At 39.4% G+C, this 15,028-nt stretch overlaps 2 protein-coding genes and 1 long non-coding RNA gene across 3 annotated transcripts in view; 1 reads left to right on the forward strand and 2 right to left on the reverse strand.

Annotated features, from left to right (window-relative positions):
• Nucleotides 1-399: 399 nt before the first annotated feature.
• Nucleotides 400-15,028, reverse strand: part of LOC127010493 (uncharacterized) — a 48,932-nt gene continuing 34,303 nt past the window's right edge. The window contains exons 3-5 of the long non-coding RNA XR_007763234.1: nucleotides 865-1,083; nucleotides 736-804; nucleotides 400-681 (exon numbers count right to left, since the gene is read on the reverse strand). This is a non-coding gene — a long non-coding RNA (uncharacterized LOC127010493). The remainder of the gene's footprint in view (nucleotides 682-735; nucleotides 805-864; nucleotides 1,084-15,028) is intronic.
• On the reverse strand, nucleotides 7,332-9,007 carry LOC108028861 (mitochondrial carrier homolog 2). The gene has a single exon (XM_017100850.3). It carries the CDS (start codon nucleotides 8,902-8,904, stop codon nucleotides 7,729-7,731), a length of 1,176 nt encoding a protein of 391 aa, XP_016956339.1. The 5' UTR covers nucleotides 8,905-9,007; the 3' UTR covers nucleotides 7,332-7,728.
• LOC108028862 (mitochondrial import inner membrane translocase subunit TIM16) lies at nucleotides 14,097-14,859 on the forward strand. Its single transcript, XM_017100851.3, has one exon. It carries the CDS (start codon nucleotides 14,229-14,231, stop codon nucleotides 14,691-14,693), a length of 465 nt encoding a protein of 154 aa, XP_016956340.1. The 5' UTR covers nucleotides 14,097-14,228; the 3' UTR covers nucleotides 14,694-14,859.

A 15,028-nucleotide genomic window follows, 5' to 3' on the forward strand; every position in this document is an offset into this window, starting at 1 on the left:
ATATGTATGGGGGTCGGGGGTCGGGGGTCAAGGAGCACATAGTGTGTTGTACATGTGTCCCGGCCTTGGTTAGTAGTTCCATTCTGCACGGATTTCGGTCGCTTAATCTCTGCTGACATTTGCTGAAACTCCAGGGGCAGCAGCTCCAGTGAAAAGAGGCGGATAAAGAGCGGCCTGCTGATTTACAAGCTCATGAATGCGAAACAACAAGGGCTGTGCAAATCTACAACGCAACCAAGGCCTTTTCTTCTGCCAAGCATCCCCATACCTTGCCATCTGAACCCTTTTCGTAGGCCAAAATTGTCTGGCTCAACAGTTGCAGTTGGTGTGAACAGTTGAACTTTAAATTGTATAAACTTTTTAAGAATATAATATAACTATTCTTAACTTCTAGAACAATCTTTTTGTGGTATACATATTTATTTTAACTAGGTGGACGTCTGTACAGCATTTGATATATAGGGTATTCCATTTGCGGCGATATGGTTCACGTAAAATGTTGTGTGGCAGTACAATAACGTCGTCTTCATAGACGACTTTTGTTTAAATATAGACGTTTAAAAATACCAGGTGTACTTCTGGACTTCGCAGGTACCATAAAATAATTCGATGCATAGTTCAATATTTATTCGCAGGTCCTAAATCGCACAGCCCCCAATTATGTGTGGATACCTGGAATAGCTGCAAAGGGGTTTATTAAAGTTGATCCCTGAATTTCCAAGTCTCAGTACCAACCTCATCCTCAGGATAATAAGAGTGGTCCTACTTCTGGAAGCTTTCATGTTAAGGGCATGTAAAAATTATCTAAAGGAAGAGTTAGTTCTGGGATTAGTAAATCTTACTTCTTTTAAATAGAATACCTACTCGGGTCCTTAAGTGTGATATAATTTTGAGAGGGTAGCTGGCGATAGTCCTGTTCCTGTTCGATTTTGTTCTTCCATTTTAACGTTGTGGCTCAAAGTCGTTATACTTATTTCTGTGTCATTCTGGTTACAATTACTTCGTGTGTAGGTCTGTATTACAGGGGACTCTTCTCTTAACATCCTGGGGCTATTCTACAGGTACATTTTGTGGTTCACATTTCTGAAAATAAATAATTTCCACTTTGTTAGACCGGAGTGTACAAAACAAATATTGTTAAATGAAATGAAAAGGAAAACCAGTTTTTACTTGCCGAAATAAATATTTAGAACTCGGAGGTGTGTCGTCGTTGAGCCCGAAAACGAAACTGAAATTATTTGGGAATCTGGCCCTTAGGTCCAAATCCAAATCGAATTTCGATTTGACAGTTTATATCAAGGCTAACTTGATGCATTACCTGGCTACTAGATCGAAAAGGAAATTTATTTCGATTTAGTTTTGTAAACTGCCCTTAATTGGTTTTTTGTGCCCGCTTATTTCAATTTTATATTATTTATTTTGAAGTTGGTTAGCTGAGTAGAAACTATCTATCAGTTCTTCGATTCTTCTTTGCTCTTTTGTATATTTTAAAATATTGTTTTGCTTGTATTTCTCTCACTGCACAGAATATGTTGATGATTATCTGGAAATCACGTAAACAACTTTGTGATGGCTGCATGTCAGTGGCTCAAAAGGGCCAACAAAGTGTTAACATCGCCCAAACTAAGCCAGCTTTCCAAAGAAATCGGTCTTTTGGCTGTACTTCTTAAATTGGATAAACTACGATTGAAAAACCGCAAGAAAAATGTTTTTTTTTGGAACATCTGAAACCCGAACAATTATGAATTAATGCAAAAAAAAATGGGTCAAAAAAAATTTTTCATTTTACAGATCGAGCCAGCTTTCCAAAACAGTCGGTCTTTCAGCTGTACGCCTTGATTTGGCTGAGCTGCGATTGAAAAACCAGAGAAAAATGTTTTTTTTTTTTTTTTGCAAAAATCTGGTATTAACATTATAAATTTTGTACCTTGAATTTTTTGCCCCTAAAAAAATGCGAATTAGTCAGATTCAGTTTCTGGAAAAAGCTGTGCTATTAATGTTGGAAATCGCATTTTTTAATGTTTGACAAGAATGGAACCTTATTTCGGCAAGCCGAAAATTTCTCACCCTGGTTCCTTCTTTTGCTGATCCCCAGTTCTTAAAACATCTATAAGATATACACTTAATATTAAAATCTACTACTAATACACATCTTAAGCTAAATGTATTATATATAACTTATATACACTTTAAAATAGAAGGAAGATTTTTGTGAATGCTGACAGATTAGTTTTCTATATTGGCTCGCCAGAGAATATAATCTATAACATATATTTGTGTACATATATGCTTTTCATAATCAATTAATATTGAATTAATCATACTTTTAATTGTCCGATAAGTACGCACCGACTTTTTTGCACAGGTCTTGGGGCAACATGATTAATATGGCAACAACTCGGCAGCGTTTCACAGAGACACTCTATCTTACAAAAAAAAAATTGAGTAAATATATTTAATGATTTTTAACTAAAATGTTTATATGTTTTCGGATTTAAAATACTTCGTTTAGCTTAAGGGGTAACTAAAAATATTTAATTGACTAAGGTACATACCTGAAGAAGATTTCCATGCTCTGGAGTCTTGAACAACGACTTTTCCATATATATATGTATATATATATCCAGCAAACATAACAAAAGCTCCATTTTTATCCATACACATCCAGTGATCTGTCCAAAAGTACCAACACACACACAATCATTCGCTGGAACTTCCGGTCAACTGGCTTTTCGATGACCATAGCATCCATTTTTAACCTAGAACTAGAAGAAGAGATCAATGTGTTATTAGCATTATCAATGACGTGGCCTATTGTAAGATTCAACATAATTTATATACAACATAAACTTATAATTGACATGTGACATGAAACTTTCAACGTAAAAAATTCCAACTTAATACTTAACATTCAACTAATTACTTAAGATAAGTTGTATGTTGTATGTTGCATGTTATATGTTTCATGTTATATGTCTTATGTTATATATTTAATTTTTCACGTTATATGTTTAATGTTACATGTTGATTATAGATCAATAGATTTTTCACATTGAAAGTCGCTTCATACCTGGATGCACTGCATCCTGGAGTGCAGTTCCTCCTCCATATTTCCAGTGATCTGTCCAAAGGCACCAACACACACACTATCACTCACCGAAACTTCCGGTCAACTGACTTTGGGAGTGACCATAGCCCATAGGTCATTAATTATGAGCTAGAACTAGTTGGGAATTATAAGCACCCACAGAAGAAATTAATTTGAAATGAATATTTTCTATGACGTGGCCATTGTAAAATTTAAATATTACTTAATAATTGCATAATTTAAGGTTATTTTTACAACATTTAACATGTCTTGAGTTGTTAGTTGGATGTTTTATGTTGGATGTTTTATGATAGATGTTTTATGTTGAATGTTCCATGTTAAATATAAAGTGTTTGATTTTTCACATTGAAAGTTGCTTAAGTTTACCTTAAGTGGTGACTACAAATATTTAATTGAACTCAAATAACATAAAATCCTGGACGGTTCTCGATGCACTGCATCCTGGAGTCCTGGTCCACCTCCTTTTATATCCAGTGATCTGTCCAAAAGCACCTACAACACACTAACAAACATTCACCGGAACTTCCGGTAGACTGATTTTCGGAGTGTATTTTCGAAAGTTAAAAAAAAATAAAACCTTAAATCAACAACACACAATTTAAAACTCCTTTTGTAATAAATAAGACATCAATCACTGGGATCGATTTCAGTCGAAGAATTACCTCTTGTCCTGCGAGCCCAATAATCGAATTGATCTTATATTTATCGGAAAATAAAGGAATACAATTTATAATCCATTTGCATAAGACATTCGACACTCCCGTCAAAACCCCTTCTATAGAGCTTAAATTGGATAAACTACGATTAAAAAATTGCAAGAAATGGACAAATGGGTCAAAAAATAAATTTTCCTTTAAATGATGCAGATCGACAGCAAATTAAGCCAGCTTTCCGAAACAGTCGGTCTTTTGGCCGTACGCCTTAATTTGGCTAAACACGACTAAAAAACCACAACAAAATCTACTTTTTTGACTAAAATCTGAAACTCAAAAAATTGAGGTATACCCCATAGTAAAAAATGGAAAATTGGGTCAAAAAATAAATTTTCCTTTAAATGATGCAGATCGACAGCAAATTAAGCCAGCTTTCCGAAACAGTCGGTCTTTTGGCCGTACGCCTTAATTTGGCTAAACTACGACTAAAAAACCACAACAAAATCTACTTTTTTGACTAAAATCTGAAACTCAAAAAATTGAGGTATACCCCATAGTAAAAAATGGAAAATTGGGTCAAAAAATAAATTTTCCTTTAAATGATGCAGATCGACAGCAAATTAAGCCAGCTTTCCGAAACAGTCGGTCTTTTGGCCGTACGCCTTAATTTGGCTAAACTACGATTAAAAAACCACAACAAAATCTACTTTTTTGACTAAAATCTGAAACTCAAAAAATTGAGGTATACCCCATAGTAAAAAATGGAAAATTGGGTCAAAAAATAAATTTTCCTTTAATTGATGCAGATCGACAGCAAATTAAGCCAGCTTTCCGAAACAGTCGGTCTTTTGGCCGTACGCCTTAATTTGGCTAAACTACGACTAAAAAACCACAACAAAATCTACTTTTTTGACTAAAATCTGAAACTCAAAAAATTGAGGTATACCCCATAGTAAAAAATGGAAAATTGGGTCAAAAAATAAATTTTCCTTTAAATGATGCAGATCGACAGCAAATTAAGCCAGCTTTCCGAAACAGTCGGTCTTTTGGCCGTACGCCTTAATTTGGCTAAACTACGACTAAAAAACCACAACAAAATCTACTTTTTTGACTAAAATCTGAAACTCAAAAAATTGAGGTATACCCCATAGTAAAAAATGGAAAATTGGGTCAAAAAATAAATTTTCCTTTAAATGATGCAGATCGACAGCAAATTAAGCCAGCTTTCCGAAACAGTCGGTCTTTTGGCCGTACGCCTTAATTTGGCTAAACTACGATTAAAAAACCACAACAAAATCTACTTTTTTGACTAAAATCTGAAACTCAAAAAATTGAGGTATACCCCATAGTAAAAAATGGAAAATTGGGTCAAAAAATAAATTTTCCTTTAATTGATGCAGATCGACAGCAAATTAAGCCAGCTTTCCGAAACAGTCGGTCTTTTGGCCGTACGCCTTAATTTGGCTAAACTACGACTAAAAAACCACAACAAAATCTACTTTTTTGACTAAAATCTGAAACTCAAAAAATTGAGGTATACCCCATAGTAAAAAATGGAAAATTGGGTCAAAAAATAAATTTTCCTTTAAATGATGCAGATCGACAGCAAATTAAGCCAGCTTTCCGAAACAGTCGGTCTTTTGGCCGTACGCCTTAATTTGGCTAAACTACGACTAAAAAACCACAACAAAATCTACTTTTTTGACTAAAATCTGAAACTCAAAAAATTGAGGTATACCCCATAGTAAAAAATGGAAAATTGGGTCAAAAAATAAATTTTCCTTTAAATGATGCAGATCGACAGCAAATTAAGCCAGCTTTCCGAAACAGTCGGTCTTTTGGCCGTACGCCTTAATTTGGCTAAACTACGATTAAAAAACCACAACAAAATCTACTTTTTTGACTAAAATCTGAAACTCAAAAAATTGAGGTATACCCCATAGTAAAAAATGGAAAATTGGGTCAAAAAATAAATTTTCCTTTAATTGATGCAGATCGACAGCAAATTAAGCCAGCTTTCCGAAACAGTCGGTCTTTTGGCCGTACGCCTTAATTTGGCTAAACTACGACTAAAAAACCACAACAAAATCTACTTTTTTGACTAAAATCTGAAACTCAAAAAATTGAGGTATACCCCATAGTAAAAAATGGAAAATTGGGTCAAAAAATAAATTTTCCTTTAAATGATGCAGATCGACAGCAAATTAAGCCAGCTTTCCGAAACAGTCGGTCTTTTGGCCGTACGCCTTAATTTGGCTAAACTACGACTAAAAAACCACAACAAAATCTACTTTTTTGACTAAAATCTGAAACTCAAAAAATTGAGGTATACCCCATAGTAAAAAATGGAAAATTGGGTCAAAAAATAAATTTTCCTTTAAATGATGCAGATCGACAGCAAATTAAGCCAGCTTTCCGAAACAGTCGGTCTTTTGGCCGTACGCCTTAATTTGGCTAAACTACGACTAAAAAACCACAACAAAATCTACTTTTTTGACTAAAATCTGAAACTCAAAAAATTGAGGTATACCCCATAGTAAAAAATGGAAAATTGGGTCAAAAAATAAATTTTCCTTTAAATGATGCAGATCGACAGCAAATTAAGCCAGCTTTCCGAAACAGTCGGTCTTTTGGCCGTACGCCTTAATTTGGCTAAACTACGACTAAAAAACCACAACAAAATCTACTTTTTTGACTAAAATCTGAAACTCAAAAAATTGAGGTATACCCCATAGTAAAAAATGGAAAATTGGGTCAAAAAATAAATTTTCCTTTAAATGATGCAGATCGACAGCAAATTAAGCCAGCTTTCCGAAACAGTCGGTCTTTTGGCCGTACGCCTTAATTTGGCTAAACTACGACTAAAAAACCACAACAAAATCTACTTTTTTGACTAAAATCTGAAACTCAAAAAATTGAGGTATACCCCATAGTAAAAAATGGAAAATTGGGTCAAAAAATAAATTTTCCTTTAAATGATGCAGATCGACAGCAAATTAAGCCAGCTTTCCGAAACAGTCGGTCTTTTGGCCGTACGCCTTAATTTGGCTAAACTACGACTAAAAAACCACAACAAAATCTACTTTTTTGACTAAAATCTGAAACTCAAAAAATTGAGGTATACCCCATAGTAAAAAATGGAAAATTGGGTCAAAAAATAAATTTTCCTTTAAATGATGCAGATCGACAGCAAATTAAGCCAGCTTTCCGAAACAGTCGGTCTTTTGGCCGTACGCCTTAATTTGGCTAAACTACGACTAAAAAACCACAACAAAATCTACTTTTTTGACTAAAATCTGAAACTCAAAAAATTGAGGTATACCCCATAGAAAAAATGGAAAATTGGGTCAAAAAATAAATTTTCCTTTAAATGATGCAGATCGACAGCAAATTAAGCCAGCTTTCCGAAACAGTCGGTCTTTTGGCCGTACGCCTTAATTTGTCTGAGTTACTATTGATAAACCGGATAGATAAATCGCATTTTTCAACAAAATCTGAATACCATTTCAGCGGCCTAAGAAGTCGGTGTTTGGGCTGACATTTAACCCCATTTGTTTTATAAAAATTAGATACCTTCTTGGGATTTATTACGTACAGTATTCCGAACCACATCTTACAAACGTAAAATTTTCTTTCGACCTGCTATCGAAAGTATCGCCATCGAACATTTCTCCATTTTCCAGTCTCCGTTTCTTCACTCTCGACTTTCTTTTCCTTCTTGTCAAAATCTTCTCAGCTCTTTCTTCGTTGTACATAATCTTTAATCTTCTGTTTCTTGAATCTCCAGTTTCTTTGCTATATGCTATCATATTCCTATATGTTTTCTTTGCTCTTTAATCTCTTCAGTTTATATTCTGATCGAACCCTATTTCCAGATGGTTCTACTATATGCTTTTTCGAATCTTTCCCCAAATCTTCCCACCTGTATTCTCCTCTCCGACGGTTCCCTCACCTCTCTCCCGCTGATCACTGGCCCGATCTCACCACGTGACCATCCTGATGGCGCAGCAACTGGATCCTGGGCACCGTGCGCCAGAAGAGAATGGCGCCCCGGTTGTGGCCACCGCGGGCGTAGAGATCGGTGAGGCAGTCGGCCCAGTGGTTGTAGAGCGGCATCCTGGGCGGCTCGCAGGCGGCCAGCGGTGCCCCGGAGCCCGCCATGCAGGCGGAGGTCACCTCCATGGGGTACACCAGCAGGCTGGCCAGCATCTGGACAATCGCCGAGTTGTACTGCTGCTGGCTGCGGCTCATCGGGATGAGGCGGAGGCACAGGTGCGCCAGCAGGCTGGTGATGGTCAGGACGCTCCACTCGCCCAGCAGACGGGGCGCCATGCCCGTAAAGAGTCCAGCATAGCCCTCCTGCTTGATCAGGGTCATCAGACTGCCGAGGAGGCCCTCGTACATCCTCTCCCTGCCCACAAACTGGGCTATCTGGCGCACCATGACCACGTAGAAGGGTTGCGTCAGCACCACTGCGGTGGCCAGGCGCAGGCTGTCCCTGGCGAAGTTCCACGAGAACTCCTTGAGGCTCGGCTCCTCCCTGGGAGCCCGCTTGTAGGGATGAAAGTGCAGCAGGGCCAGCACGAGATCCCCCAGCAGGTAGTCCACTGTGCTGGCGGCCAGGCGAGCGGTCAGGCCGCGATACATCCCCAGATAGCCGTCCAGGCGCTGGATGTGCAGCACATACTGGTGGACGCCGGGCAGGAAGAGGCGTGGCCGCCGGTGCAGCAGCTGCAGGTGGAAGGGCCGCGCCTGGATGGGCTCGTGGCCCAGTTGGATGAGCACCTTGGCCATTTCGTAGGGATAGAAGATGGCATTGTAGCCCAGGCGCAGGCAGAAGCGCACCAGCTGATTGGGTCGACTGTGGTCTGGGGATTTGCCCGGCGAGTCCAAGGAGGAGGCGGATGAGGCTTCCACCTCGGATCCCTGGCAACTGCTGCTCGGACTGTCCCCCTCATCCTGGCCAGACTCGAGGGTCATCAGCGAGCTGTGCTCCTCCGCCAGCGACTCGGTCCGCCGGTGACGCACCACCGGTGGTGCTCGAGGTGCGGTGGTGCGCCGCATGAGGTTGTCCGCATCGCCACCGCCCATGCCCAATCCTCCTGCCTGCGCATCGCGACGATTGTACTCCATGTGCTCCATTCCAGAGGCCCTTTCTGAAAGCAAAAACTCGAATTTAGTCGAACGATCGAAAGATCTAACCGAATTCTGGTTTAATTGAACAAGTAATGCTTGTCGAGGGGGCAACAGACTTTGACATTTGGTTCGAGGGGAACTGGGTTTTCTGGAAATCAGTTGGTATTTTTAATATTTTTCATTTGATTTATTTATTTCTGGGTATTTATAAGAACTTTTTAATAGGTAAATATGGTATATGAGCTAAGGAATCCCACTCAACTTATCTTCTTTTTGACCTTTTACAATTTACAATTTATTTATTGACCTTACACATAAGATTTAATTTTTCTAATATTTAATACATTAAAAATTTCCTATATACATTTAATATATTTAAATATTTTTATAAGTTCTTTCAGCTTAATTACATTTCATTGAGATTACTCATACGCCCTGTGTACACCCCTTTTCTTTGCCATATTTAAAGAGTTGAACTGAACTCATTAAATTCGCCTGCGATTCTTTATGGGGCTCATCTTGCCACTGCCATCTGCTGGTTTCGTGCCCCAACTTGCGTTTTTCTCCTCCACTTGATTACAAATCCCGGAAAATGGCAGCAGCCCCCACGCCTTGCCCCCGATTTCCTCCGCTGCCGACGGTTCTCACTTACTTTTGCAACATGAAATTTCAATTAGGCTGACCCCGCGGCCCTTTTGCTGTTTTTCTGGTCAATTAAATGCAACCATATCGACTGCCCCGCAGCCCCATGGCCGCCCCTGCGCCATAACCTTTGCACTCCTCATCGGATTGCATTTTATTTTTTCGCAAGCCGTTAAAACCTAGTACAAAAATCGAGCAAATCCAGGGCTAAAAGCTTAAAATTCCGCAAAGAGATATGAGAGGTTGATGCTGTTAAGGGATATAAAAAGTGGCTAGCAATTACAAGTTTAAAAAAAGGTTCCAACATTGATGGCCCTCGAAAAAGCTGCTTTAACCGTTCTTGAAATAATGCACATATTTAGGGGTTTAATTACCACCCTTAAATCATATTTTTCCCCATCGAACGACCTTGAACCCGGCCAAAAGTATAAAACCCACTGCATATCATTATTTGATGACCCACAGCAATTTTCCACTCACTTAGATGGTCCCGGTTCTGTCGAGTCAGTGGGGTTCGACCTCTGGAGCATGGAAACCAATCACACAAGCCAGTGCCCAATCGCACCCCCTCGGTCTTAACCCTTTTTCCCCGCCCCGCCTTAACCCCCAATGGCAATCGCATGCAATCCACTCCGACCAGGCGACCGAGAGCAAATGCAACTTATGCGACACGCACAGTTGATTAACAATGTCGCAATTTTTGAACCGAACCAACGACGAAATCTCGCCCAGGGCTAAAGTACACGGGAAAAAATTGCAACTCAATTTCAAGTGCCTAAAAAGCCGCATATATAATTTGGTTATTATTAAAAGTTTTGCTGTCATATGAATAAATAACAAAAAATTTTATTTATGTATTTTTTCATATAATGGAAGGAAAGAATTATTAATAATAAAATTTGTTAACATAAAAAACAAGAAAACAATTAAAATGCATGATAATTTGTTTTTAATTGTATAAAACAAGACATATAAATTAAATAATTTTTAAGGCAAAGTATTTTTCAGGCACCACAAGTAACATACGTTTTATGAAAATAACTTATAAATTATAATTAGTGTAAGTTTTTATTTATTTTTATAATTATCAATTATTAAGGTATATTTTTTATATTTAATTTCCCAATAAACAACTTTGATAGAAGCAGTTTTTAATATTTTCTTCATAATCAAATGAACTTCCTTACGACTTCAAATGCACAAGGTTTGGTTTTTTTTCAAAAGAGGGAAACTACTATTTTTCTGTGTGTAGGAACTACCCACTGCACCCACCGCCCTTCCCCACACGCACTGGCACGATTATTGCACATCACTAATTAGTGATGTGTGCGACGCATCGCGCCTAAAATTTCTGACCATCAAAAGGGGGTGGTGGGTGACTCGAGGCGCACAAGGGAAGGGTATTCCGAGTGGGTGGTGGGCGAGAAGTGGGTCGGAGTGGTGTAGCCGTTGGCAGAGCGAGACCTGACGTTGACATTCCACTAACAGTGAAATTGTTTTCCAAATCCTAAGCTTGCATGTTAGCCACATGCAACAACAGCAAGCATCATCCCGAGGGGTGGTTGGGGGGTGCTGGTGTGTGGCTGGGTGGTGGGGCAACCACGAACGGCAGCAGCGAATGAACGGCAATGAATGCGACACTGGACGGGCGGCCCAACCGGACGGCGGACATCAGGGAAAGGGGCATTTTCAGCGCCATGGCCATGGCCATGCATCACCGATGGCCACCGCCAATAGAGCATCACCCTCCGCACCACCACCCACTCACCAGCTCCACCGCGCTGCAGCGGATCCCACGTTGCGTGTGTGGTAAATAGTGAACTGTTCGCATTTTCCCTGACTCCCTCGCTTTGGTGACCGCAGTTCTCTATAGCAAAGAGACACATCAGCTACTATATCTTTCCATAATAATATTTAAGATTTTATAATATTTTCGAAGAAATACAATAAAATATTTAAAAATGAAAACCACTTATACCAGGACCTGATACACTTTTTTTATAAATAAATTCGAATCTTATATTATAAAATTCCTTTTTTTCCTGTAAACAGTATTGAAAAAGGTTCTGCTATAATGAAATAAACCGCTTTCCAACACTGCCCATTAAATGCAAGCTAATCCAGAGTTGTACTTGTGGTTGAACAAAATCCCTTCTTCTTGTTGCATTTGCACTCAAACAATTTGATTTTTTCTTTCCCTTTTTTTTTGGAAGAGTACCGATGGCGGTGGTCATACTGAGGGGCACTGAGAGCTAGTGGACAACGCTGCTGTCTGGGGATTAAAACTGCCGGATGCAGTGCGGAAATCAAAATGCTATGGCGGCCAGCCATCGGACACAACTGACGAGGCCCACTCCCCGACAAAAAAGGCACCCGGAAAAACCCCCAAACGGTTCGAAATCAAAATGGAACTCCGAATGGGAAGCTGAGGAGGATGCGGGGCGGTAACAGCAGTTTAAATGGCAACTAATCGCAAAAGGCAGTAGCTCCAAACTCTGTACAGAGAGAAAAAATACTGTTAGCTAAAGCTAAATTTAATTAATTGTTTTTGTATATTTTAATGTTTATTTTCTTCTTAAAGTACTAAAAATTGCCATTAAATTTCTTTATTACAATTAACCACACTTATTCATTATTTTCCAAATTCGCAACATTTTGTTATCTTTTAGTATTTAAATAGTTATAGTTTTTATCAATGCTGTCATTGTATTAAACCATTTTCTTATATTTAAAATTCTACACATTTCATAAAATAATAATCCCCTTGCCATCACATTTTCTCTCAGTGTGGCAGAGCGCAGCGGACATGGCCACGTTTAGATAGCCATGTGGAGGTGTTTGCATAATGAATGAGCCCCAACCAGTGGCAACAACAGCCGCTGACCATCAACTGCGGCTCCCGAATGGGAAAAGTGGGTGGGGAAAATGGGAAACCGGACAGGAGGGGGTGGCAGTGCCGACTTGGTCTCACGCACAAGACAATGAAATCAAACGACAAACGCAAATGTGATCAATTACAGTTTGTGAATTTTAACGGCACATGGCCAGAAAGCCATTGTTGTGCATTTGCGGTGGGAATGGGAATGGCGACTCTGGCCGCCAGGGTTGCCAGCTCCATCTTTGCATCTGCATCGCAGCATGACTGACTGTCTGGTTGTCTGCATGGAAATGTGACCGAAATTCCGGATAACCCAGTGAAGGGCAAGGCAACAAGTCATTATTGTAATTATGTTAATATTCACCCCGTCCAGTGCAATGCAATATAATCCGGTAGCCAATCCCCCAGCCACACGCCCGGGACATCCCGGGGAGAGTACGTGCCCCGGGAAAATGGGGCTGTGTCAACCAAGAGACTGGAGCGAAGACTAAACTGCTTGATGGCCTGGTCATATGGCCGGAAGTCTGTCAATTTGCGTATAATTTGTTTATGAGCTTCGCACACACACACCCGACGCACACACACATCTGCAAAAACGGCTCCAGACCGGATGCGGAAGCTGGAAATCAGAGCAAGGAAACGTTTTGATTTCATTCAGCTACCTCCGTGTCTCTCAATCTCCAGCACAATGGAGCCCACAATAATAGCACAAGCTTTGGGGTATCTTTGCATGATTTTAATTTTTCAAAAATTTAATTAAAAGCACACATTTTATTGTTAGAATAATTATATATTATATATTTCTGGTAAATAACTAAAATATACATTAATTAATTATTAATTAAATTTAATATTGATTAAATTTAAGACATCTATTATTTTACTTATTTCCAAACATAAAAAATCAAAGCAGTTATATTTCCTTGACTGCTCCTTACCCGCACCTGTGCCACTGTGTGAAATATTTATATTTTTCATTAATTATTAAATGAAATCAAGGTAATTATATTTTCTTACCTTTTCTTTCTTTAATTATTAAATAAAATATTACAAATTACACAAAATGACTCATTTAATATAAATTAAAACCACTCATTAAATCATATTATATAATTATTAAGACATAATAATTTTTGATATTTTCCAAACATAAAGCATCAAAGTAGTGCTATTTTCTTAACCGCAACTGTGCCACTGTGTGCTTATGACACAGTCGTTTCTTGGCATTTTTAAACACTTGAGTGGGTCAGGAGGTTGCCGGGTGTGGTGCCATATGGTAAAGTGTATTAAAAATGGAAACAACAATTCAAACATTTAAAGCAAAACAAATGCAGTAAAAACTGAAATGCTTCAATACAAGCTTAGTTGATTTCAAAGGGAAAGAATTCCTGAAATATTTTTTGCTAAATGGAATTTTAGAGTTCGCAAAAAGGAGTTAAATTTGGTAGATAGCTGGAATAAAAATATGATATTTTTAAGGCCAAGAAAAAGTAAACAGTGAACGAACAAAGCAGTAAAAGATGATTTGTTGGGGCAATAATATTTTAGATAAGACAAATATACATGAATAACTTTGTTCTTTATAGTATTTCAACAATATAAAAACAAAAATATAACCCATTTCGTTGCGTTTAATAACCTTTAGAAAAATGTTAGTTTTAAGTCTGTGCAGCAAAGCAGATAAGTACACTGTGAAAAACTTCACCCAGCTGTCATATCAGCGTTCACTTCTACTTCCTATTATGTTCAGGTTCTGATTTCGGAGATCTCTAAACAATCGCGAGCAAAATTCCTCATAGACAATCAGGCAATGGCACGGTACCTAACGAAGATCGTGATCCTGGGCGCCCAGGTGGTGGGGCGGGCGCTGATGAAGACGCTGCGCCAGGAGCTGCAGGCCTTCGAGGACGCGGCCCGCATGCACGAGACCATGACGGCCAACTCGCGCGACAGCAGCAGCAGCTGTGGGCGGGTCAAGGGCATGACCCTGGAGGAGGCCCAGCAGATCCTCAACGTGAAGGACCTGGGGGACCGCCAGGCCATCGACTCGCACTACCAGCACCTGTTCCGGGCGAACGAGAAGTCCTCCGGCGGCACCTTCTACATCCAGTCGAAGGTCTTTCGCGCCAAGGAGCGCATCGACCAGGAGCTGGCCAGGCTGGCGCAGTTGGCCAGGGCCACCGACAGTCATCCTCCGGCCCCGTTCCCATCTCCATGCGAATCCCAGTCCCAGTCGCAGTCGCAGGCCAAGCAGCCGGGCCAACAGAGCCGGTGACCATTCCCAGCTGTGCCCCCGGCCTGGCTTTTTCGTGGCGCCCAATCGATCTGACCTGTTACCTCATCCTCCAAATCGTCGTTCAGCTTCTAGTGCATGTGTATATTTAAATCGTCGAATAAATAGCGTAAAACTTTTGTAATAAAAAATAAAGAAAAAAAATAAAGCATTATGGTTTATTTTTTACAAAGTTAAACAACTTTGTAAAAAAAGGTACAAAAAAAAAAAAAAAAAAACATGGAAGGATTATTTTGGCTTCCAAATGGAAAGGATCAAAAAACTAATTTAAGGCAACTCACATACCTATATCAAAGCCAATTTCCCCAACGATCTAG

The sequence above is a fragment of the Drosophila biarmipes genome, chromosome X (assembly GCF_025231255.1).
Source record: "Drosophila biarmipes strain raj3 chromosome X, RU_DBia_V1.1, whole genome shotgun sequence".
Taxonomy (NCBI): Eukaryota; Metazoa; Arthropoda; class Insecta; order Diptera; family Drosophilidae; genus Drosophila; species Drosophila biarmipes.